General features: G+C 51.9%; 1 protein-coding gene across 4 annotated transcripts in view; it reads right to left on the bottom strand.

Moving 5' to 3' along the window:
* Positions 1–628: 628 nt before the first annotated feature.
* Positions 629–23,390, bottom strand: part of Cpt1a (carnitine palmitoyltransferase 1A) — a 59,837-nt gene continuing 37,075 nt past the window's right edge. For 3 of the 4 annotated variants that reach the window (XM_021634205.2, XM_060383366.1, XM_021634211.2), the window contains exons 9-19: positions 23,110–23,197; positions 20,460–20,655; positions 18,646–18,834; positions 17,950–18,055; positions 14,735–14,851; positions 11,856–12,020; positions 9,815–9,949; positions 6,768–6,920; positions 4,343–4,456; positions 4,026–4,118; positions 629–2,663 (exon numbers count right to left, since the gene is read on the bottom strand). In XM_021634205.2, the coding sequence (XP_021489880.1) occupies positions 2,577–2,663; positions 4,026–4,118; positions 4,343–4,456; positions 6,768–6,920; positions 9,815–9,949; positions 11,856–12,020; positions 14,735–14,851; positions 17,950–18,055; positions 18,646–18,834; positions 20,460–20,655; positions 23,110–23,197 (1,443 nt within the window). In that variant the 3' untranslated portion in view covers positions 629–2,576. Of the gene's footprint in view, positions 2,664–4,025; positions 4,119–4,342; positions 4,457–6,767; positions 7,004–9,814; positions 9,950–11,855; positions 12,021–14,734; positions 14,852–17,949; positions 18,056–18,645; positions 18,835–20,459; positions 20,656–23,109; positions 23,198–23,390 lie in introns of those variants that run through there. The other variant, XM_060383371.1, reaches the window with a different exon arrangement.

Genomic DNA, 23,390 nt, shown 5'->3' with positions numbered 1-23,390 from the left:
GCTGCAATGCTTGACCCTTCAGTGGGCAGTCTTGGGAACGGAGCTAGCACCAGAACCAGAGGTGGGCAGTCAGGTCTTTGTTCTCAGTGCCTAGAGCAGCTGCTCAGGAAAGCCTGATGAAGAAACTCAGTGACAGTATGGAGAGATGGCTCAGCAGTTAGGACACGGACAACAGGAGGACCAGAGTTCAGATGTCGGCATCCCTGAAAATGCTGGGTGTGGTTGCATACAGCCTGTAATCCTATCACTGAAGTGGGGCAGAGTCAGGACTGCTGGGGCTTGCTGGCTGCTGACACAGACAAAAAATGGGAGCCGCAGGTTCAGATCCAGACCCTGTCTGGAAGGAAGAGAATGATGGAGGGCTCTCCTCTCACCTCTGCACATTCCTGCAGAGTGGGACACAGTGTGCATACGCCCGTCACTCATTTACCAGGCCTTTACCAAGCACCTGCCATGCTGCCAGGCACTCACCGAGGGATGGGGCCGACTGTGGCAGTGGGCAAGCTCTCTGCATGCTGCTCCTCAGTCAGGCACATCAAGAGTGGTGTCCCCCATACTGCAGGCTCAGAGGCCAGCACTTGTCACACATCCCCCTGATTGATACGACAAAGGAGACAGGAACAAATGCTATAGTAGACAGGATTAATGTTTTATTAATGGTCAGCTACGTTCGCTCACACATGCATTTCTAAGATTTATATTCAGACAGCATATGGTATTTACATGCAATGGACAGAGCAGAATCCTGAATGTAAATCTTGGCCACGGTAAGACTGTTTTGTTCCACATTAAATTAAATACATAATAGTCTTACCGCCTCCTTCCAACACATACAGTGAAAGCCCACCCTTCCGCCTTGTAAGGAATACAAAACTGCATTGGTAACTGCTCAGGAGCAGCAAGGACAGTGGAAACTGAGAGAGGAATGTAACGCTTGGACACCAGCAGAGCTACTTGGGGCAACACAGGTTGGTCAGTGCTCATGAACAGCGAGTTAGGTGGCTCTGACTTAGTTTAAACTGTTTCTGCTTTTTTTTTTAATGTGCCTTGTTTGCTTGTTTTTAATAGGAAAAAAAAACTTTGGCCCTTTTAGGCATGATTTTTTTTTTTTAGATTACAAAATTCATACATGTACGTATATCCATAAGACACGCATAAGCTGTTTAGCCAGCACCTCTTGTCACTTCCTATCACCCCGCCCCTCACTTTTGTGCTACTGCTGGCACAGGGGCAGGAATCAAGCAAGGCCAGAGGGGCACTGGAAGTGGTCAGAAAAAAAATAAATAAATACATGATTTAAAATAGGAACAGCTAAGCTTGTCAGGACAGTACGGTGACGGGCAGGGGGAGGCCACTCCATTATGCTACACCAAATACCAAACAGACTTTGGTGCAGAGTTGCCTTGCAGTCCACCAGGCGCTTTCAAGAAAGGCACTCCCACTGGGGGATGGCATTTGGGTACAAAGCACCCATCATTTGAGACCCCTGAGTCTGTCGCCAAAAGGACCTAGTCTTCCGTGGAATCTGAGAGCAGGCCTCTCTGGTTGGGTGGGATTAGAAGGTAAGCCCGTTGGTGTCTAGGATCTGTGTCTCCTGGCTGCCACGAGGCTGCCTGTGCCAGTGTTCCTGACTCAGTGACCAGGGCCCCACTCCCCTTGCCACCGGCTGCCAAATACAGCAAGCCACACTATACAGGTCTCCGGCTATGCAGCCTGTGCCTGCCAAGCTCCTCAGCCCCTCTGACGACACATGGCTGTCACTGGGTGGACCTGGCGGGCAATGAGACTCCAGCATCGCTGCCTTCTCCGGGGACCAAGGTGTCCCTTCTAGGGCTGGGGGAAGTGTTTACCTGGGGGCATCCCTCTGCAGAAAAGCAACATCCTCACATATCCACGCAAAGACTTTACAGATGATGAGTCTTCTGTACAGCCCCACTTGCAAGGGGCTCCTGTCTTTAAGGCACTGGGGTTTGAAGACACGGGAGGATGGCGATACTGAGGTGGTGTTCTGCTTCCTGGGAATGTGGAGAGCCAAATTCGGACTCTCAAGGGATGATGGCTGTCACCCACAGCAGAACCTTACTCCCAAGGCCCAAATATTCCATTAGTGTGTTACATGTGTGTTAGCTACAGCTGTTAACTTCCACTGGCTCCGAAGACACTTCTCTTTCCACTAGGTGACCTCTGCATTGCCTGGGTGAAGCCAGGCACCTTCAAGTCCCAGGTATTCATAGGCTCACCACTGGGGAAATCTGTCACCTCCAACACGTGTGAAGCTACGACCCCAATAATCCAGGAATTCACCAGCATTTTAATTCTTTTATCCAGCAGGAGGCCTTTCAAGAGACTTGAGGGTGTGTCCAATATTCCCGGAGCCAGGCCATCTCTGGATGCAGTAGGGTCACAGTTCACACTGAGGACCCTACTGTTGTTCTAGGGAGACAGTAAACCTTCCGGAAGGAAAACTGAGTTTTATAAGAGCAATTTCCTGCCTGTCCTACAGTCAGGAGCGACACCTATTCTTCATTTGGTTTGCATCACAAAAGTCTGTTTTCCTTCTGCGTGGCTCGGGAGAATTACTTTTTGGAATTCAAGGTGAGGCCAAACAAGCTGATAATGTCCATCATGGCTTGTTTCAGGTGCTTCCCAAAGCGGTGCGAGTCCTGAAGGAGACAGGGCAGAACACATCAGTAGCCAGGCAAATCCCAGCAACTGAAAACTCAGGCAGGAGCCTGGACTTGTAGCAAGTTCAAACTCAGCCTGGGCTATATAACAGGACTCTGTCTTTAAAAGACAAATGAAAGGAGCTGGGGAGATGGCTTCATGACAAAATGCTTGTGCAATCCTGAGGACCCGAGTTTGAATCCCCAGCACCCACATAAAAGCAAAGCATGGCATTCCCCACCTATAAGCCGGTGCTGGGAATAGAGGCAGAGGCAGCGAGACTTCTGGAAACCTGCTGATCAAACAGCCTAGACCCAAACAGTGAGCCCCGGGTTCAGAGAGACCTTGTCTCCAGGGACAAAGAGATGCAAAGGGACGCCTGGTGCCCTCTGTGCCCATCCATGCACACACACCTGCAAACATACACACACACACAGAGACAGAGACAGAGACAGAGAGAGAGCGCTAGACAGAGAAAAGGGAAATGCACTGGCACGCACAAAGTCTCACTACTGGACCTTGTTCATTATCATCTGCCCCGGGTTAGTCCAGCCTCCTGCCTTCCCATTCTCTAAGCTCTGAGGGGATGACTGAAGGGCAATAACAGCACCCTGAGCATTCAGAGGGAGACAGCCACAGGTGAGCTGCTATGTGTGTGTGGATGGCTCAGATCTGAGGCCTCTCTGTCATTTTCTTCTCTATCCTAGGTTATCCTTGAACTGTCAATCTTCCTGCCTCAGCTTTCTAATTAGTGCTAGGATTACAGGTGTGTACCTCATGAATGGCTTCCTGACTCACATTCTTTTTTTTTTTAGTTACATTTTATTAACTCTGTATCCCAGCTGTATCTGCTCCCTCATTCCCTCCCAATCCCATCCTCCCTCTCATCTCCTCCCTGCCCCTTTCCACATCCACTGATTGGGGAGGATCCTGACTCACATTCTTGATGACGTGGGGTCTGTCTGTGTGTGTGTGTGTGTGTGTGTGTTGGGGCTGACAGCCTGGAAGCTTTTGTAGCATCGGCTGGAGAAGCTGCAGAGGCCAACATCAAACAGGTTCCCAGGAGGCTCCCTCAGATAGCTCCCATGTGAGGGGAGAACTTGCTCAGTGTTGTTGAGAACAGAGAGAATGACAGAAACACACACAGACATGTGTACCACGACTTGAGACCACTGCTACCAGCAAAGGTAGGTACATGAAATAAATATATGCCTTTCAAGTGAGTGAAATTCATCCATGCGAAACTATCTAAGCTAAATAATGTTGACATCTGAATTGGACATTTCTGTTAAAGATGTGCCCCCCCCCAAAAAAAAAAGCCCTTACCCATCTCTAGAAAAAGTATTCCCCAATATACTCACTGTCTCAGGGCTAGAGAACTTGGAAGAAATATGAAAGTGGATGAAGTTCTCTCCCACAATAATGTAGGAAACACCGTAGCCATCATCAGCAACCTGCAGAGAGAGGTCAATTTCATCACTGGGGGAAAAAAGGACTTCTTTAATAAGTCCCGATTAGGGTGGGGGTGGGGGCTCAACTCTGGAATCCAGCACTGGAGAGGCTGAAGCAGGAGGGCTGAGAGGGTTCAAGGCCACGGACTGTATAGTGAGTGGGTTTGAGGCCAACTTGAGGACAATGGGATGGACCTGAAGTTAGTGGGTGGCCCGGCTGTACTTACTGGCCCAAAGCCGCCTCCACAGGACACGTATTCAGGGTATTTCTCAAAGTCGAACAGCTCCACCTGCTGCTGAGGAGTCTGGCTAGTGGACAGCCTCCACGGCTCAGACAAAACCTGTGCCAAAGAAAGAAATGTCCAGAAGACGCCTTCCCACCACCACCTAGTGAGCATCGACTGTCAGCACGGCCGAGAATCCCTCAAACGTCCTCAACTCGGTAACTGCGTCACATTGGTTTGTGCACCTATCCATGGAAAACTGTCTCAACTGAGGCGGGAAGGTCCAGCTCACTGTAGGTGGTTCCATCCGCTGGACAGGGTGTCCAACCAGCTGGACAGGGCTAGAGAGATGGATCAGCGGTTCACAGCACTTCTTGCTCTTGCAGAGGACCCGGGTTTCACTGCTAGCATCTACACGATAGCTCACAACAGTTTACAATTCCAGTTCCCAGACAGCCCTCTGGGCACTGCATACGTGACGCACATACATATACACGCAAGCAAAATACTCTAGCATGTAAATATACACACTTTTTTGTATGTTTGTTTTTCAAGACGCAGTTTCTCTGTGTAGCCCTGGCTGTCCTGGACTTGCTTTGTAGGCCAGGTTGGCCTCGAACTCACAGAGATCCGCCTGCCTCTGCCTCTCCAAGTGCTGGGACTACAGGTGTGTGCCACTGTGCCCAGCTATAAAAATATTTTTTTTTTTAAGGAAAATTAACTAAACATGAGCCTGTGCACAAGTCAGCAAGGAACTTCTTTCGTGGTTTCCGCTTTGAGTTCCTGCCCTGACTTGCGTGGATGGACTGTGACCTGGAAGTATAAGTCAAATAAACCCTTTCAGCCTCAAGTGGCAAGTGGTCAGTGTCCTCAGACAGCATTAGAAAGCAATATAGAAGACCTGAGGACCCCTAACAGGCAAGGAAAGACCTGCCTGGTCAAAAGACCATCTCCCCAAGACCCTGAGGGCTGCACAAAGGTTAAAGTGTGTAAGCAGGAGGCCCTTCCCTGATCAAACGACTGGTCACTCAGCAGGTGAAGGAAAGTCAAGGACACTCCCTATGAACACCCCCCCCCACCCCAGATTTCCAAGGACTTTTCAATCTGGTTTTTATAAGGCATTGTTAAAAGCCAGTATGCTGATGCACACCTGTGATCCCAACATTCAGGAGGCTAAAGCCGGGGGATTGCTTTTTAAGGCTAGTCCTGACTACCTTAGGATGCTGGGGCAGGAAAATCATTTGGACACAGGAATTTGCAAACAGCCTGACTAATATGGTGAGCCTATCTCAAAAATTTAAAAAAAAAAATTAACTTACAATAAAATATTGAGAACAAAGGTGAATCCAGATGCGGTCGTGCACACCTTTAATCTCAGGTGGATCTCTGTGGGTTTGAGGGCAGCGAAGTCTACATACAATTCCAGGGCAGCCAGGGCTACAGAGTGAGACCTTACCTCAACTCCCCCAAAAATATGCCTGGAGAGATGGCTCAGAGGTTAAGGGCATTGGCTGCTTTTCCAGAGGACCTGGGTTCTCAGCACCCACTGGCTGAGAACCATTTGTAACTCCAGTTCCAGGGGATCTGACACCCTCCACCAACACCAGGCATGTACACAGATAAACATGCAGGCAAAACCAGTCATACACATAAAATAATAAACTTTTTTTTTTTAAAAAAAAGAACAGAAATAGCTGGGCACGGTGGCGCACACCCTTGATCCCAGCACTCAGGAGGTGGAGGCAGGCGGATCACTGTGAATTCGAGGCCAGCCTGGTCTACAAAGTGAGTCCAGGACAGTCAAGGCTACACAGAGAAACCCTGTCTCAAAAAACAAAACAAAATGAAGGGCTGGGGAAATGCCTCCGTGGGTGGGTAGGAATGTTGTCTGGGCACGAATGAAGACCTGAGTTTAGCTCCTCAGAATCCATGGAAAAAACTGGGGGCAGCTCTGAACGCCAGCAACGCCGGTGCTGGGTGTGAGTGGAAACAGTACTGCAGGGCATTGCTGCCTGTCTTGCCAAAAAAAAAAAAAAAAAAAGGAGCTGAGCCTGGAGGTTCAGTTCTCAAGGGAATAAGGTGGAGGGTGATGATGGAAGATATCCGATGTCTTCTTCTGACTTCCACGTGTGCACGCACACCTGCTCACATGAATGTGCAGAGATTCACATACACAGAGAACAAGGTTGAATGCTCAGAGTGCATCTCTTTCTAATTATTTCCCACATTTTACTAGCACTCCTGTTCCTGGTGTCAGGAGACCGTCGTCAGCCCTCCCAAGCTGCTGAAGAAACAGGGTGCCAAAGTTGCAGCTTGCACTTCCACAGGCCCATCGCCTTTCCACCGCTGCAGCCGTGCAAGGCTGGGGCGATGCTCACTATGGTCCCCGAGAGGCGGGCCGAACCTGACAGCCAGGCAGGCGGCTTACCTCCTTCAGGAAAGGTGAGTCTACGGCGAGATACTTGGACACCACGTAGAGGCAGAAGAGATGGCGGTCGATGCCGGCGCCCGTCATGGCGAGGCGGTACAGGTGCTGGTGCTTCTCGCAAGCTATCTTGAACAGCTTGAACCTCTGCTCTGCCTAAGGGTCAACAGGAGAAGGACATGCTTTGCACGGTTCCGGTTGTGCGCTGGGCCACTTTCTCTTCAGTGGTCTGCAAAAGGCTGTGGGACGTGCCAGGGTGCTGTGACCAAGATGTCTTGACAGAGCCCCACCAGCCCACTCTCCCTTCCCAGACTCCTGCCTCTGAAGGGCTGTGGGGCGGGCAGGTGGGTGTAGAGGCACCCTGTGTGGGGGTGAGCTGGTTTGCTGTGGTCTTCTCACGCTGCTGTTGGCAAACTGCAGCTGTCTCTCCCAGCTCTGTCTCTGTCTCAGTAGAAGAATACTGACCCTCCTTGGCAGTTCTGCTAACATGGTACCTTCAGGGCTTCAGTGTGACCCAAGTGGGATACTTCAGGGGACTGCATGAGGGTCCTCTGGGCTTGAGTTACAGGAATGATGGTGGAAGACACCAACATTTACTTCTGGCCCCCATTCACACTCACATACACACAGCACACATATACACACTCACAATATACACAGACACACACATATATAGAGAGAGAGCGAAAATTCTGGAATTTTGGTTCCTTTAAAAAACTGAAATAATCTGTAGAAAAATTTTAATCCAACAAGAGATCACATCCAAAGACCTTCTATTTGTGTGATCTGTCTGGAATACAAAGACACCTTTAATCCAGGAGACAGAGGCAAGCAGACCTGAGTTCAAGGCCAGCCTAGTACAGAGCAAGGTTCAGATAAAGAAAAGCTTAGGTCCAGGCATGGTGGTACATGCCTTTACTCCCAAACAATGAAGATAAAATTAGTTTGCAGAAGGAAGCACCCATGTTTGAAAGTGATGTCTAATTGAGTGGCAGAAAATGTGATTAATCAGAGAAAGACTTAACAAAATAGGATACGCCCAACTCTCAGGAGAAGACAGAGGAAAGGGAAGCTACCTCAGGGGGAAAGAAGAGAGAAAAACAGTTTTACCAGCAATAGAGACAGGTTGTGGCGAGAGAACACAGGTGAAGACTGAATGAGCCAGAGAATGAGAAGGAACCAGAAGATTAGAAAAACAAACAAACAAAACAAACAACAACAACAAAACGCTGGAGTTAGTTAGAGGCCAAGCAGAGCAATCAGAGACGGAGAGAAAAGCCAGACTGTATAAGTCAGCTGGGAGAGGAGTCTGACTGAGAACAGCTGAACTGAAGTAGGCAGCCCAGAAGTTCAGCGAGAGCTAGAAAGGGTAAGCTTATCAAGCAGTAAGTCTCAGAGGCAGAAAACATTCTAGGCCTAGGTTAGATGGTATGGAGGCTAGAAGCTTCCAAGACTAGGCCTAGGTTAGCAGACAGAGGTGATCACAACTGAAGCAGGCAAATAAAAGTTACTTTTACAATAGTATAAGAATGTGTTTTCATTTTGATGGCAGGTGTGGGATATAGGCCTGCTTCAGACTGTCCGCAGCAGCTGACTCTGATTTGCCTCCTGCTCTAGCAGAGGCATGGTTTTGCCAGCAGCAGATAGTTTCTGTGACTGTGTGACCTTTGGAATTCTGGGAACTTTTCAGAGGGTATATAAGGGCCCCAAGAGGCAGGTTGTTGGTTGTTGGTCATTCAGGAGTGTTGCCTGTGGTTTGTTAATAGTCGTGCTCAAAGAAAAAAACAAGAAAGAAATTAGATTCACAGCTCTCTTTCCCCTCCAACCTTCTTTCTCTCCTACCTAGTGAAGGGGATGAAATGGGGTTGGGGGATAAAGGGTGGGAAAAAGAAGAACCCACAAAGTAGCAAAGACCAGCTACAAGCAAAGAAGACAGAAGAAGAAAGAAATCAGATTCACAGACCTCTATATCTCTCTCCCCTGTCTATCTTTCTTTCTCTCCTATTTAGTGATGGGGGTAAAACAGGATAAAGGCTGGGAGAAGGAAGAGCCCACAAAGTACCAAAGACCTGCTACATATACATATATATCACACACACACATACACACCTGTACATACACATTCACCACAAACACAGACAAGCTGCTTCAGGTTCTGGTGGACATTACATCACCTAAGTAACATGTGCCCTTTCCATGGCGATATGGCAAGGCAGTGACTGCCTGTGACACACCCAGCCTCCCAGGAGCCCCCTGAAAGTTCTAGTGACAGACGGAGCCACTTGCCATCTTTTTCGAGAGAGAGAGAGAGAGAGAGAGAGAAAAGCAGCCTATTATCTGTTGGTAGTAAGCACCTGTCCGGGGCTTGGGGACCTGACAGATCTGAATGAGGCCACGTGCTAGCTGGGACCAGCATGGACTGGATTCATCCGAGTCCACTTCAGTTTCATAAGGCTACTGCCGGGCTCCTAAGACGGAATACAGCAAGTCCTGGCTTTGTGTGGTAGAGCGGAGCAGCAGGCTCTGAACACCCCAGGGCCAAAGTCCTAGACACCCGCCAGTGACGGGTGTCCTGCTTCCCATTCCTGGGCTGCGTCCATTCTCATGTGAAAGTTCTCAACACATATAATCTCATTCCCTAAAGCTCAGCAGACAACAATACTCTGTCTGTAAGTGTCTCCGCCGAGCCTCTCAACTACTTTCTGTTCCTTTGCAAAGGGGAAGGCACAAAGAGCTAGGGGAGGGGGGTGCAGAAGCAGGGTGGAGAGGTGGAGGAGGAGGGCATGAGTGGAGGGGTAGAGGGGAGAAGGGTGGGGCTGGAGGGCTTCCTGGTCAGCTTCTAGGGAAGTGGTTCCCAGCCTTCCTAATGTGCCACCCTTTAATTCAGTTCATGCTGTGGTGACCCCCAACTGTCAAAACGATTCCATTGTTACCTCATAACTGTGATTTTGCTACTGTTATAAATTGTAAATATCGGACCTGCAACACCCAACAGGGTTGCGACCCGCAGTTCTAAGGTCTTCCCCGGAAGCATGCAACCATGGCCTTACCGTTTTCGTGGGGTCCACCATGGCCAACACGAAGTTGCAGGACTCCATGGTGCAGGAGCGTACGGTCTCTGTCCTCCCCTCTCGGAAGAGCCGAGTCATGGAGGCCTCATACGTGAGGCAGAACTTGCCCATGTCCTAGGAAGGAAGGAGCATTAGCTTAGGGCTGACAGGCTGGAATGGCCATCTAAATCTACAGAAGTGACAGGGAGGTGGGAGTCTCCCCCCCCCCTTTTATTTAAAATGTAATTGTATGTGTTTGGGCGTTTTGCCTGCACAACAGCTGAGCAACATGTACATGCCTGGTGTTGAGAGGCCAGAGAGGGCACTGGATTCCTCAGGACTGCAGTTACAGGCGATTGTGGGCTGCCCCGTGAGGACTAGAAATTGAACCCAGGTCCTCTGGAAGTACAGATAGTGCCCTTAACTGCTGAGCCACCTCTCCAGCTCCCTGCATGGCCCTGGTCTCTGTTCCAAGACACAACTAAGGCCCCAATATTCTCAGCTATTCTCCCACACCTGGACAGAAAGCCCTCCAAGCTGATATGAATGCTTGTGAATACACTTAGGAAGAAGGACAAGGCCTACCTTGGCAAGGCCAGAGCCAAGAGAAGGTCTGACAGACACAGGGGAGGGGCAGGAGGCAGGATGGGAGTGGGGGTGGGGGATGAGGAATTCAGTTGGTATAGCCAACAAGACAGTAACTCTGGGAGCTGGCAGACACAGACAGAAGGAAGTCCCCAAGGGAAAAGCCTATTCTCCAGATGGGACAGAGGGGACACTGGTGGAAGGCAGGGTGGGAGGTGCCAACAGGGGGAGGGCTACTGTAGCCGGTGCTCCTTAGTTTTAAGTGACAGAGTTCTACAGGTGGACTGCCTTTCTGGAAGCTTCCACAACAGAAACCGGTGACAGAAATGGGTGACGGGCTTCAGGGGCTCCAGGCTGGAGGAGTTCGTGACTAGGGCTGGGGGAGAAGGTCAGCAGGGGAGTAGTCAGAGGGTGTGGCTAGAGAGAGAGGAGAGGAAGCTGAGGTTAGGGGTGATCACAGAGGCCTTGGGAGCTGAGCCCTGAGAGGAGGAGGGTGATGGGTGAGGAGAGCTCCTGGGGACGAAGGAGTGGAGGACAGGGAAGAGAATGACACAGCGGGTGGCAACTGAGGAAGAGCCCCTGGAGGTGTCACAAGAGGTCAGTGGGAGGGCACTGGCAGCCTGGGGGAGCAGGTGTCCACCCTCCCACTGTGCAGTAAGTCTAGCTATGGCCCCACAACAACTTCTGCAGAGACTGAGCGCCTCTGCCTGGGGTAGGCTGTCTCCCTCAAGAACCAAAGTCCCTTCCGCATCCTTGCACAGGCACAGACTGCTTCTGCAAGCCTTCAGCAGTGCTCAGAGAAAGGAGATGGAAGTGCCCCACAGTCCTGTGTGGACACAGAAATCTGACTCGGCCCAAGCAAAGAGGAGCTTCTTCTTTTATGGAAAGAGATGTCAAAAATCAGACACATCAAGTAATTTGTCCTAAGTATTTCCTTTGACCACAATGTAGGAGTCAGGGCTTATTAGAGAGTTGTTTTTTTTTAAGGTTTATATTTTAAAATTTTATGTGTACATTTGACCCCATGCATAGATATATATACACACACACACACATATGTATGTATGTATGTATGTATGTATGTATGTATGTATGTAAGAGGAGTTCAGAAAAGCCAGAAGAGTGGCATCAGATTCCCTGAAACGGGAGTTAGTGGAGGTTGAGAGCCACCACACAGGGGCTCTGAGAACTGAGCCTCTCAGAGTCCTCTGCAAAGGCAACAAGTGCTCTTTAACTGCCAAGCCATCTCCCAGCCCTATCTTAAGGTTTAACTGTTCATTTGCCTGAGAGGGCTGTCACTAAACCAAGGGTGATCTTGACTGTGACATTTCACGCCTCGGCACCTCAGAGACGTGCAGGACTGGTGTTTGGTGTCAGCTGCCCTCCATGTTAGGCTCGCAGCCCATGTGAGCATGGGACCCCAAGGCGTCCACGATGAGCCCGGATCCCCTCTTACCTTGTAATGTGCCAGCTGCAGCGCCAGCTGGATGAAGGCATCAGGGCTCGTCCGACACTTCTTGATTAATCCTTTGCCAAAGGTGTCAAACGGGAAGGAATGCAGGTCCACGTCATTTGCCAAAAGGCTGGCGCTGCTCAGGGACGTCTCTATGACCTCCTGACACTGCAGAGAGAGAAGGCGGCCCTGCTCAGTGGGGAAGGGAGCAGCGCGGAGCACATTTGGAAATGTGCACTTCCCATTCTCTGGGGTTCTTCTAGAAAGGCTACCCGGAAGCCACAGCTCGGCACCCCTACCGCACCGCAACAGCAGTGGGGAGACCCTCAGGAGCCACAGCTCCTGCCACCCATGGAGAATGCAGCAGAGCAGTCCCTCAGTGGCAGGTGGCGGGGCAGGAGCAGCTAGGGTTATGTGTAAGACACGCCCAAGACGGCCCCTCCCGCTACGACCCAGCTCCTGGTTTGGAGGGGCTGACAGGCAGGGGCAGCTGCTCTCTGCCCTTGATAGAAGGACAGCCCCGCTCTGCAAGGGGAAGTTCTCTCCAGCTTGGTGGGTAGCTTCAGGAGGGACGAACAAGGAGTAATAGAGGAAGGGGACACCTGCCTAGGCAGCCAGATCAGCTGAATTAACTACCCCTGGAGAGCGCTGAGGTGGCAAAGGTCATAGCCAGATCTCCCTCACATTTGTATGTGATTCTGCCCAACCACAAGCTGCCTTGTCACCTTGGAAGATGCTACACTATGTGGGTGATGGGAGGGTACCAGAAAGTAGAACTCCATCTACGGGGCTCTGGGGAAGCCATGATCCATGCTGAGTCAGGCCTTCTTCTGGTACAGCTGCTCTTGGGGTCACCCAGGCTTCTGGAAATAAACCCTCACCCAGGCTGGCTTACCAGCAAGCCCAATAAACTCAAACTGTGTTGGACTCACACTTTGATTTGCCACTGGGGTGTCAGAGGGGCAGACTGTGTCTCCCCAGGGAGAGACTTCCCAGCACAGACTCTACGGAGCTTCAGCAGCCGTGGGTCTGTTGTACAGAGCAAGCTCATTCTGAGGAAAGGCGACACTCTAAAAACATGCCTTCTGGACATGACAGGACTCCTACACATGTGAACTCCAAGCCAGCTACTAACATTCCTGCATAAAATCAGCATGGAGTAGGGAGGGGCTCCAGGCCCAACCCTGAGCTGAAGATTTGTTGGCAGCCATGGCTGAGGGCGATGGTGCCATTTTTTCTTTAGGGGTGTGGTCACTGGGCCCATGCTCTGGTCACCGCCCCACACCCACGAGCATACTGGAAGCACAACAGACTCAGTGAACTGTTGTTATTATCAAGGAGCTAGAGAGACGGCTCAGCAGTCAGTGTTTACTGCTTTTCAGAGGACCCGAATTCAGTTCCCAGCACCCGTATCAGGAGGCTCACAACTACTTATAACTCCAGCTTGACTCTTTTTCTGGCCTCCAACAGCAGCTTCACACGCGCGCGCACACACACACACACACACACACACACACACACATAAAAGTAAAGTTTAAAAAGAGGTCATGAAGTTGGGAGGAAGATGTGTAAAGGAGGGTAGAGGGGGGAAAGGGGCGGTGGAAGGAAGAGGAGGAAGAGGAAGGGATAGATATAATCAAAACACATTGTTCACACGTGTTAAATTCTAGAAGGACAATTTTTTTTTTTTTTTTTTTTTTTGAGATGGGATTTCTCTATATAGGCCTGGATGCCAGAACTAACTATGTAGACCAGGCTGGTATTTAACTCACAGACATCCACCTGCCTCTGCCTCCCAAGCACTTAGGATTAAAGGCATGCACCACAACCACCCAGCTAAGAATATTAATTTTAAAGGGATAGTAAAGGGCTCAGTGGTCGCCAGGAGTAGGGGTGGGGACGGGGAGGGGGAGGGTGGATGACCAGGCGGAGGCCACAGGGTGTTTAGACAGTAACGCTGCTGTCTGATTCTGTGACAGCTGACACACGACCCTACAGGACCGTCCAAACCTACACACCACTGAGGCGACTGTACATCAACAGTAACCTGGTGATGTGCCAGAGCCTGACAGACGACAGACCACTCTGGGCAGGGATGTTGAGTGGGGCAGGCTGTAGTTCCGCTGCTTTAGCCACGGGGGCTGGGATGAGAGAATTAGCCCTCCATTACACAGCCCCAAAATCTCTAACGGCCACCAACACTGTTTTATATTTTGAAAGATTATAAATTACCAATTTGGGAGCTGGGGATGTAGCTCGATTGGCAGAGACCTTGCCTAGTGTGCCAAAGCCCCGGGGGCCATTCCCACAACCAGAAACTCTAGGTGTGGCGAACACTGGCCATCCCAGCACTTGAGAGGCAGAAGCAGAAGGATTGGAAGTTCAAAGCTGTCCTCAGGGACAGGGCAAGCTCTAGCCTAGCCTAGGCTACATGAGACTCTTGTCTCAAAACTTAGAGGATTTCAAGTCAACATGACTTAAGTTCTTTTATTGTCTGTTTTCTTTTTCTTTTTGAAGGTTAAGTTTTCTCTGTGTAGCCCGGACTGTCCTGGAACTTGCTTGGTAGACCAGGCTGTTTCGAACTCACAGAGATCATCTGCCTCTGCCTCTCAAGTGCTGGGATTACAGGCAAGTGCCACCACCAGCTATGATATAAGTTTTTGTCCTTACTTGAAGGGATTTACAGAAGCCCAACTACTTCTCAGTGGAAAGCTCAGCAGAAAGCTGTAAACTGATGCCGAATTTCCCGAGGCAGCCCAGGGCCCTTCCTCAACTCTGGGAAAATAGCTTTCTGTCTGCCTCGTAGAGACAGAGCTTGCCTATCAGCAGGGCTTGGAGCTGGCCCCCCAGGTGAGTGGTGGTCTCTGGATCACCGGGCTTACCTCTCCTGGGATGTCCCACTGCAGCCTGGTGGGTTTGGGGATGCTGGGGTTGGTGTCTCCTTTACAGTGCCCATCCTCCGAGTAGCCTAGCTCAAAGACGTCGGTGGCCATGACATACTGAGGAGAAAGAAGCAGGGGCAGAATAGAAATGTTGAGGGGGCACAGTGCCTCCTATCATGCCCAGGACAAAACACACCTGAGCCTAATCCTGGGCGTGAGGGCAGGGTTGCCACACACCAAGCCGGCAGCACCTTCCCCAGTGCCCACCGGCTGTGTGGTGGGTGCCCAATTCAGTTCAACATACACAAAATACATTTGAAACGAAACAAAACAAAACAAAAAAACAACCAGAGGGCAGAGAGTAGGAAGCGCCCAGACAGTTGGCTGCTGAGTGGTTTCTAGAGACCAGGCCCTGGGAAGGCAAAACTGTTGTTTGTTTGTTCTGCATCTCCGGCACCACCTGCCCGCCACAGCCTTTCTGTGTCCTCTGTAGTAAGAGGGAAGCACAGGCATTTCTCTGCTCTAGCAGAGTAACCTTTCTGGAGGAGGAAATCAAGGACACCCTGACTTGGTGCTTCCACAGCGCACAGGATGCTGCCTAAACTGGGCCTGCCTCCACCAGGCTCCCCCCTCGCACAAGCAGCCCGGTGGCAATGCAGCACTGTGCCTCCTGGATGAGAGCCGGGTCCCCAGGCCTCTCCCACCTGGGCTCCATTCACGCGCCCTCATCATCAGGTGGACAGGAAACTAACTACTGATTCTACTTGTGGCCTTGGCCGCAGGCTGTGTCTCCTTATCTTGAGCAGAGCTGAAGCGTGAGCCTGGGGAACCGCAGAGCGACTCAGCTGTTAAAAGCGCCTGCTGCTCTAGCAGAGGTTTGGGTCGCAGCTCACAGCCGCCTGCAACTCCAGCTCCCAGGGATCTGCTACCCCCTTCTGGTAGCCGAATGTACTGCACTCATGTGCACATTCAGACAACAGACCTTAAAGTCAGCCAGACCTGGTGGACATTTTGTTGATTCCTCTTTTCTTTATCCCTCTTTTCATGCTTCTGTTCTGTTTTTGTTCTTTACCACGTGACCCCGACTGCCCTCAAGCTTTCAGTAATCCTGTCTCCGCCTCCCAAGTGCTGGAATCACAGGCGTGCGCCACCGCGTATCCTCTCAGCAGAGACCCTTGTTACCCAACAGCAACTGCATGTGCTATCTGAAAAGCCCCTGGGGTGTTCTGGCAGATACCGTGCAGAGCTTCCCAGAGATCTGTGTGAGCGGCGGTGTCTGCGCTAACAGAAGTGACGTATCTGTGCATCTAGGCTAACAGAGTCCACACTTCAGCTGGCATCAGCTCGGGACCTGGCGGGGACTTGAGCCCTTGCACTTTGCCATTTGGAATTGGTAGCTCAGGCGCACACTAGCGTCTTATAGCTCAGAGTGCCTGGTTCTTCCTTCCCAGGCGTTTCCATGTAGGAAACTTCCCGGGCTGAAGCAGCAGCGGCTGGGACTTTGCCAAGACCCCAAGCAGAGGACAGAGCACTAGGGGATGAGAGAAATGAGGGTGGGACAGGTGCTGCTGGCCTCAGGGAGGGAGTATACTTTGAAGAGGGAGGGGGACGTGGGGTCAGCCGAGACCCTCCCTTCCAGGAAGAGGGCAGAGCTTGAGCTCCAGCAAGAAGACACAGCGTACGCTCGGCAGTTGATTCTGTACCACACAAAAAGAAATCTCCGGCACAGCACCGCAAGGAGAGACCGAGATGCGGCGTCTTAGCCGGCTGTGGTGGCGCATAACCATAAACCAGCAGCACTCTGGAGGCAGAGGCAGGAGGATTGCCATGAATTAAGAGTTTGGCCTGTATTAAATGGTGAGACCCTAGAGAGAGGGAGGGAGAGAGGGAGAGAGCATCCCCAGTCTGAAATCAAATACCAGCATTTAAAGTTTCAGATTCCTGAAATGCAGATACGTGACCGAGAAGCCAACGCAGACACCACATCTGCAGCCTGGGCCCAAGGATGCTCTCCTTCTCTCTCTCCCTGCCTCCTTGTTTTGAATAGGGTTTTGTGTTTCTAGTCCAAGCTAGCCTCAAGTTCCTGATCCTTCTGCCTCAGCCTCCTGGGGACTAGGTGACAGTCACGCGTCAAAAGCTGGGTTAGGAGAAAGGGGACAGAGATCTGGCGGTCTTTAAGTGCCCTGGTCATTTTAGTAACTGAAGTGTCTTCAGTAGGATACATCACCTTAAATCTTTTCATTTGACTATTATGATGTGTGTGTGTGTTGGGGGGAGCATGCATGAGGCATTCCCCTCCTGCCTTCACGTGGGTTTCAGAGGTTGAAGCCAGATCATCAGGCTTTCATGGCAAGGGCTTTTCCGTCCCGGCATCTCTCTGGCCCCAGTACACTGCCATATTACAGCCAGGATTTTAAGCCAGGACGGGTGATAATTGCCTGGAATCTCTTGATGTTCAACAGGTTTGAGGCAGGAGGATTCCAGATAGGAGGCAACAGAGTGAGTCTAGTATGTTTAATTTAGCGAGACCTTGTCTCCAGAATAAGGGCTGGGGGTTACAGCATTGGCGTGGAGCACCTGGCTGGCACATGTGAGGCCCTGGGTTTGAGCCCTGGCACCTCTTATTTACCCACACGCGTTCAGATTGTAACACCAGGAAGTCTGGCAGTGAGCTTATTATTTCGGAACAAACCAAGCTGTGTGAGCCAACGGCCACTGTGTGACTTTGGCTGCATAAAGAGACACCGCATGTGCCAGTGCTCAAGCAATCTCGGTTACAGGAAAAGAAGACTCAAACACCTCCTTCCTACCAGCGAAGAGCTCAGGTCTGTGGTTTGAATGTGAGAGCCCTCCAGAGGCTTGTGTTTTTGTTGGTTGGTGGCACTGTGTTGGATGTTATGGGCTTAAGAGGGGTGAGTTACTGGGAGCAGGCCTTGTGCTTTATGGCCAGGGCACAGCTTCCTGTCTGCTCTCTGCTCTCGGCGCACCGAAAGGTGATCAAGAAGCCACCACACTCTAAGGCCACACTGGACCGTGCCCTCTCCAAGCATAAGCTGAAAGAAACCCCTCCTCCTTCCTCCCTCCTCATCAGGTATTGGTCAGAGATGAGAAACTGATACGGAGGATGAGACAAATCAAGCCCGGTTCAAGCGGGCCCTTCCACACTCCCAAAGCACCTTCCACACTCAACAACAGGTCCCCGCGGTGTCGCTCACCTCCCACAGATGGCCTACAATGGGTGCGTCCGCCCAGGAGTGCTCTGCGTTTATGCCTATCTTGCTGTTTTTGAAGACAACGAAAGTGATGGACTTGTCAAACCACCTACAGGAGAAAACGTGATTGGCCTTCCGGGGTTACCGTGACACGGACACCCAAAAGCTACATGTGTTTCTCCCTGCACGAGCCAATGGCTCCTCCCCAGCCCTGACAGTCCCCAGGCTTCTGCACCCCAGGAAAGTGACTATAAAGGGACACACGGGACACGCAGTCATTCATATCTTCTTGCACCAGAGATAAAATACAGCATGTGTGCCAGAGACTAGGCCTGTGCCCTCTCCAGCCAGGCCTGGGAGGCACCTCCTCACTTTGCAACTGGAGAAAGGGGATTCAGGAGGGCAGGGGCACAGCAGCTGCATAAACATGACCAAGGCCAGCGCTGGCTCTCGGGACAGAGCCCACCCTGTCCCACATGCCAGCTTCTGCGGGGAGTCGGGCAGCATAGTTAAGAAAGGAGGTGGGGTGAGTGACGGGATCGCAAATCCACCTGGCCGGGGCTGTGCGAGTTTGGGTGGAGGGAAGAAAGCAGAGCGTTGACCCCCCGGGGTGGGGCCGGATATGGGGAGGCTGCTCCCCCCAGGAACATTTCCCACCGCCCCCATCAACCTCGAAGACTGGTTTAAAAGGGAGGTTACCTATCAAAGCATCTGCCGTGCAGCAGAGACTTGGCGTAGCTGTCCACAGACCCCTCGGGGTCCTCCTTTCTGTAGCCCTGCTCCGATTCGTCCAGAGTCACGAAGAACGCGGCCTTCTCCACCGCATCCAAGGACTGCTTGTTCTTCCCACGTGCAAAGTAGGTCTGCCGACACTTTGCCCATGGCACTCTGCGGCAAGGAAGAAATGCACCTAGAGACAGTCGCCCTAGGTGGGCAGATGGCTCGGGAGGCAGCACTGCCTGCCTGTCAGCATCAGAGCCTGTATTTCACCCCTGCAGTCCATGCAAAGGAGCCCGCTGTGGTGGTACCTGCTCATCATCCCAGGCCTGGGGAGACAGTCAGGATCCTCAGGCCACCCAAACTGGAATGCTCCAGGCTGGCGAGAGGCCCTGTCTCCAAAGCCAGTGTGGACGGCTTAGTGCCTAAGGACACCGCGCACACACCCATGTACGTGTGCACACACAATAAAGAGAAGCACCCTTCCCTACCCCAGACATCCCCCAGCAGAAGCCCCAGCAGATGCTGAAAGACCTAGCCCTGGAGCCGGGCTCTGCCCTGAGACTCCCTCAGGCATCAGTCTGCTGATGTCTTCAGCACCATAGACCCATCTTTCAGATGAGGAAACCCGAGGCACAGAGATCAGGCCACAACTACTCTGGAGCATGGGAGAAACGAAACCCTTGGGCCCCTGACCCCAGACCAGGAACGATCACATGATAACCCACGATGACCACCCTGTGCCCACCACACCGTTGACACTGGTGAGGCCCACTTTCCCTTCAAAGCTGCCCGACCGTAGCTTCCTCCCATGGCTCACTCTGTCCTCAGCCGCTAGGCTTTCTGCACTGCCTCCCCTCCATTTCCCACCTCCACCCCACTCTCAAAACCCTTGGTGTCAAACCCCACAAATGCCCCAGGTCCCCAGGGCACTCCAGCTCTCGAGGCAGGACACAAAGCATGGATACTGCCACACTTTCCAGTTTTCCTCCTCTGTCCCAGGCTCCAAACAACACAGCTTGCTATCTCCTGAATGCCTGCAGCAACTCTTTATCAAAGGCCGCTTGGCCTCGGCTCCTACAGCATCTTCAGAGCAGCTCAGGGGGCTCGGGGGGCAAGGTACTATCTGCTTGAGACGAGGCTTTGTGGCTGTTCCCCTGTCATCCTAGAACTTAACAGGTGGGGACAAGAGGAGCCCTAGAGCTCGTTGGTTTGCTAGACTAGCCAATCAGTGAGCTCAGGCTCCGGGGGTGCCCTCGTCTTCAAAGATAAGACAGAGAGCAGTAGATGAAGGCACCCGGTGTTGACTGCGTGCACACATACACTCCGCACACACGTACAAAGTTCATCTCCCTGGCCTGGGGCTAGCACAGTGGTGGAGCACTTGCCTCAGAGAAAGAAATGAAGGAGGTTAGCTGGATGCAGTGGTACAGGGCTTCATGTGGGAAGCGGAGGCTGGAGGACCCCGAGTTTAAGGCCAGCCTCAACCATACAGTCTGAGCCATGAACACGTACGTCCATAGCTCGATGAACAGGGCTCCGCCTTCAGTTCTGCCCTCAGGTGTCACACACTGTGGGTAGGCCCCACCTACCCACACCTGCTGTCACACACTGAATTCGGCTTCCCTGTGACCCGCCATCCAGGAGCCAGACTCGACACCATGAGGCAACCCCGAACAACGGTGCTCTGGTTGTTCCAGCGCTACTGCTGGCAGCCAGGGACGCACTGTGAGGAAGGGCCCTCACAGCACCAGGCAGCCCCCAGCCGGGGAGGGTGCTCCAGGTCACGCACACACCTGTCGGCGGCGGTGAGGGCAGCCAACTTGGCCTCCCCGGGCTGCGGCTCTGAGGGGTCATCCAGGATCTGCTGCATCTGCTGCTCCAGCTCTCGGGGCCTCAGCAGCCTCCCGTCGTGGTAGAGCCAGACCTTGAAGTAGCGGCCTCTGTGGTACACGACAATGTGCCGGCTGTCCTTGATGTGTTGGATGGTGTCTGAAGCGGTGAGGACACAGAGAGCGACAAGAAGTCAGAAGGCCTTGGTGGGAGCATCAGCCCTGAGTGTTTTGCTTTTTGAGGATTTCACGTAGCCCAGGCTGGTTTCCAACTCCATGTACAGCCAAGGATGACCTTGAACCCCTGATCCTCCTGGCTGCTAGGATTACAAGTGTGTGGCCCTTGACTCTGGACCGGGTCACTCCCTTCGGCTTAACCCTTCCAAGTCTCAGTTTCCCGTCCATGAAACATGGTTAGCACATGTGGTGGTTTGAATGACATCTCTCCCAAAAGTCACAGGCCGAATTCAGTTCCCAATACCCACATCAGGTAGGTGGTTGACAACCTCCTGCAACTCCAGCTCTGGGGAATCTGGCACCCTCTTCCGGCCCATGGGCACCTCCAATGCTCATGTGCACACACACACAAAGAAGCACAGACACATACACAAAAACACACAGCAAAAATAAATTTTAAAAAAGGAAATGTTTCAGGCAGATGGTGCACCCCTGGGACAGTCAGGAGTTCAAGGCTGGCCTCTACATGTCAAATTAGAGGGTAACCTGAGCTACGTAAGACCCTGTCTCAAAAAGGAGAAAAGGAAAGAAAGGAACAGGGAGATGACTTGTGGGTAACCCCCTCATCCCCCGTGCAAGACTGATGGCCTGAGTGTGATCCCAGCCCCACAGCACTATCATCTGACCTGCACACAAGTGCTGTAGTGCGGCTGTGCCCCGCCTACAACCATACACACAAGTACAATGAAAAACCTTAAAAAAGCGCAAGTCTGAACAGAAATGGCTCCAACTTAGAGAGGCTGAGCCTGGTGGCACACACCTTTAATCCCAGCACTGAGGAGGCAGAGGCAATTGGATCTCTGTGAGTTCAAAGCCAGCTTGGTCTACCCAGCGAATTCCAGGGCTACATGAGACCCTGTCTCAAAAGCAAACAATCAGAATCAACAACAATTCGGAAAGGCCTCTGAATGCTAGCACGTGGTGTGCACGACCCCACTGGGCACACTACATTTTAATAAATTACTTTTTGTTGTTGCATTTCAGGTGGCTTTTAGCTGGCTGCACTCAAACTCAGAAACCCACCTGTCTCAGCCTCCTGAGTGCGAGGATTAAAGGCGTGTGCCACTGTACCCAGTGTTACCCAGACTTCACTTAACATTTACGATCAATGCTATTAAAGACCACGACCTTGCCAGCACGAGGGCTCAGCTGGAGGCGGCACTTGCTGCCCAGGCCGGACCCACGTGGTGGAAAGAGAGAACCAGTCCCCTCAAGATGTCCTCCGGGGCATGCATCTCTGAAGGGTCCCGTTCAAAGTTTTAAACCTCTACATTTCTTTATCTTGGGTGATGGCTCAAACATGTGTGAGGACAGGCATGTCCCGGTACATGTGGGGAGGGCAGAGGACAACCTGCAAGTGCCAGTTCTCTCCTCCTGCCACAAGGGTTCCTGGGATCAAACTCAAGCACCAGGCTTGAAGACAGGCACATCCGTGTGTTGAGCCATTTTGCCAGCCCTGAGGAGTCCCGTTTCTTGAGCCCTACGTTTTGCCTGACGGAGGTAAGCACTGTTCCCTCACGTGCCCCTATACCCCATAATGCTTTGCCTTTCCACAGCCCAGAAACAGTGGACCACAACCTCTGGAACCATGGGGTGGAATAAATCTTTCCCTCCCCTGAATGGTTTTGCTCAGATTTTTGTCACCGTGTTAAAAAGTGACCAATACTGTACACTTGAACCTAGCAGGCCTACACGGTGCCAGCTAGGATCTGTTCTCCCTCCCTGTCTTTTCCTAGGTTAGAAGCAGATTATATGACCACCCAGCCCAGGCCAGGCGGCCAACAGCAAGCAGCTGGGCCGGGATCCAGCTCCTCAGGCGTGTTCATTCTCACGGGTATTTTACAGCAAACCCTGCGTGTGGGCCAGAGTGAGATGCCCAAGTAATCTTGTGGGAATATTGCAGCAGGTCTGGGGAAAAGGCCCAATGAGAGAAACTCTCAACTGAAGAAACAATAAAATCTGGAAACTGGCCCACCGTCCACGCCTAGAGAAGAAAAAGGAAGTTCAGGCTGGAGCTGGGGTCCAGTTGGTAGTGGCCTTGTCTAGTAGGGAAAAAGCCAAGGGTGCCATTCACAGCAACAGATACTCCAGGCAAGATGACGCAAGCCTATTATCTCGGCAGGAGGCAGGAGGGGCAGAAACTCAAGGTCATCCTCAGCTATCTATTGTTTCAGGCCATCCTGGAACACATGAGGTCCCGTTCCCAACCGCTACCAATGACAAAAGACAAGACGATTCCAAGTGGAGGAATGCTCAGAAACAGAAGCTCTCCGGATAGACCCTGAGATCATCCGACCTCCCAACACCCCCCGATGGTTCCCAGCAGCAGAATGGCAAATGCTGGGTCCCAGGGGAGCCCCTGGTGAGCACCACCCACCTGTCTCCTCCCCGGGGATGCGGGAAGTATTGAAGAGTCGCTCCCACTGGGCAGAGCAGAGTGGAATTGTGGATCCCAGAAGACGAATCTGTAATAAAAAACGTGTTTTAAACCAACAGGCAGAAAAATCCCACAGGAAAACCTTAAAAGGAGCTGATTAAAACGCTGCCTGTTTCCTGAGCATGCTGCCCAGTCTGACTCCATCGCTCAGTTGTCCGCTGGGGTAGGACCTGGGAGGCCTGCGGGGGCGTGCCAGGGTACTGACGTTCCTTCCAGATAAA

Source organism: Meriones unguiculatus, chromosome 1 (assembly GCF_030254825.1).
Source record: "Meriones unguiculatus strain TT.TT164.6M chromosome 1, Bangor_MerUng_6.1, whole genome shotgun sequence".
NCBI lineage: Eukaryota > Metazoa > Chordata > Mammalia > Rodentia > Muridae > Meriones > Meriones unguiculatus.
Note: the sequence above shows the minus strand (reverse complement) of the source record. Positions and strands in the feature narration are given on the sequence as shown.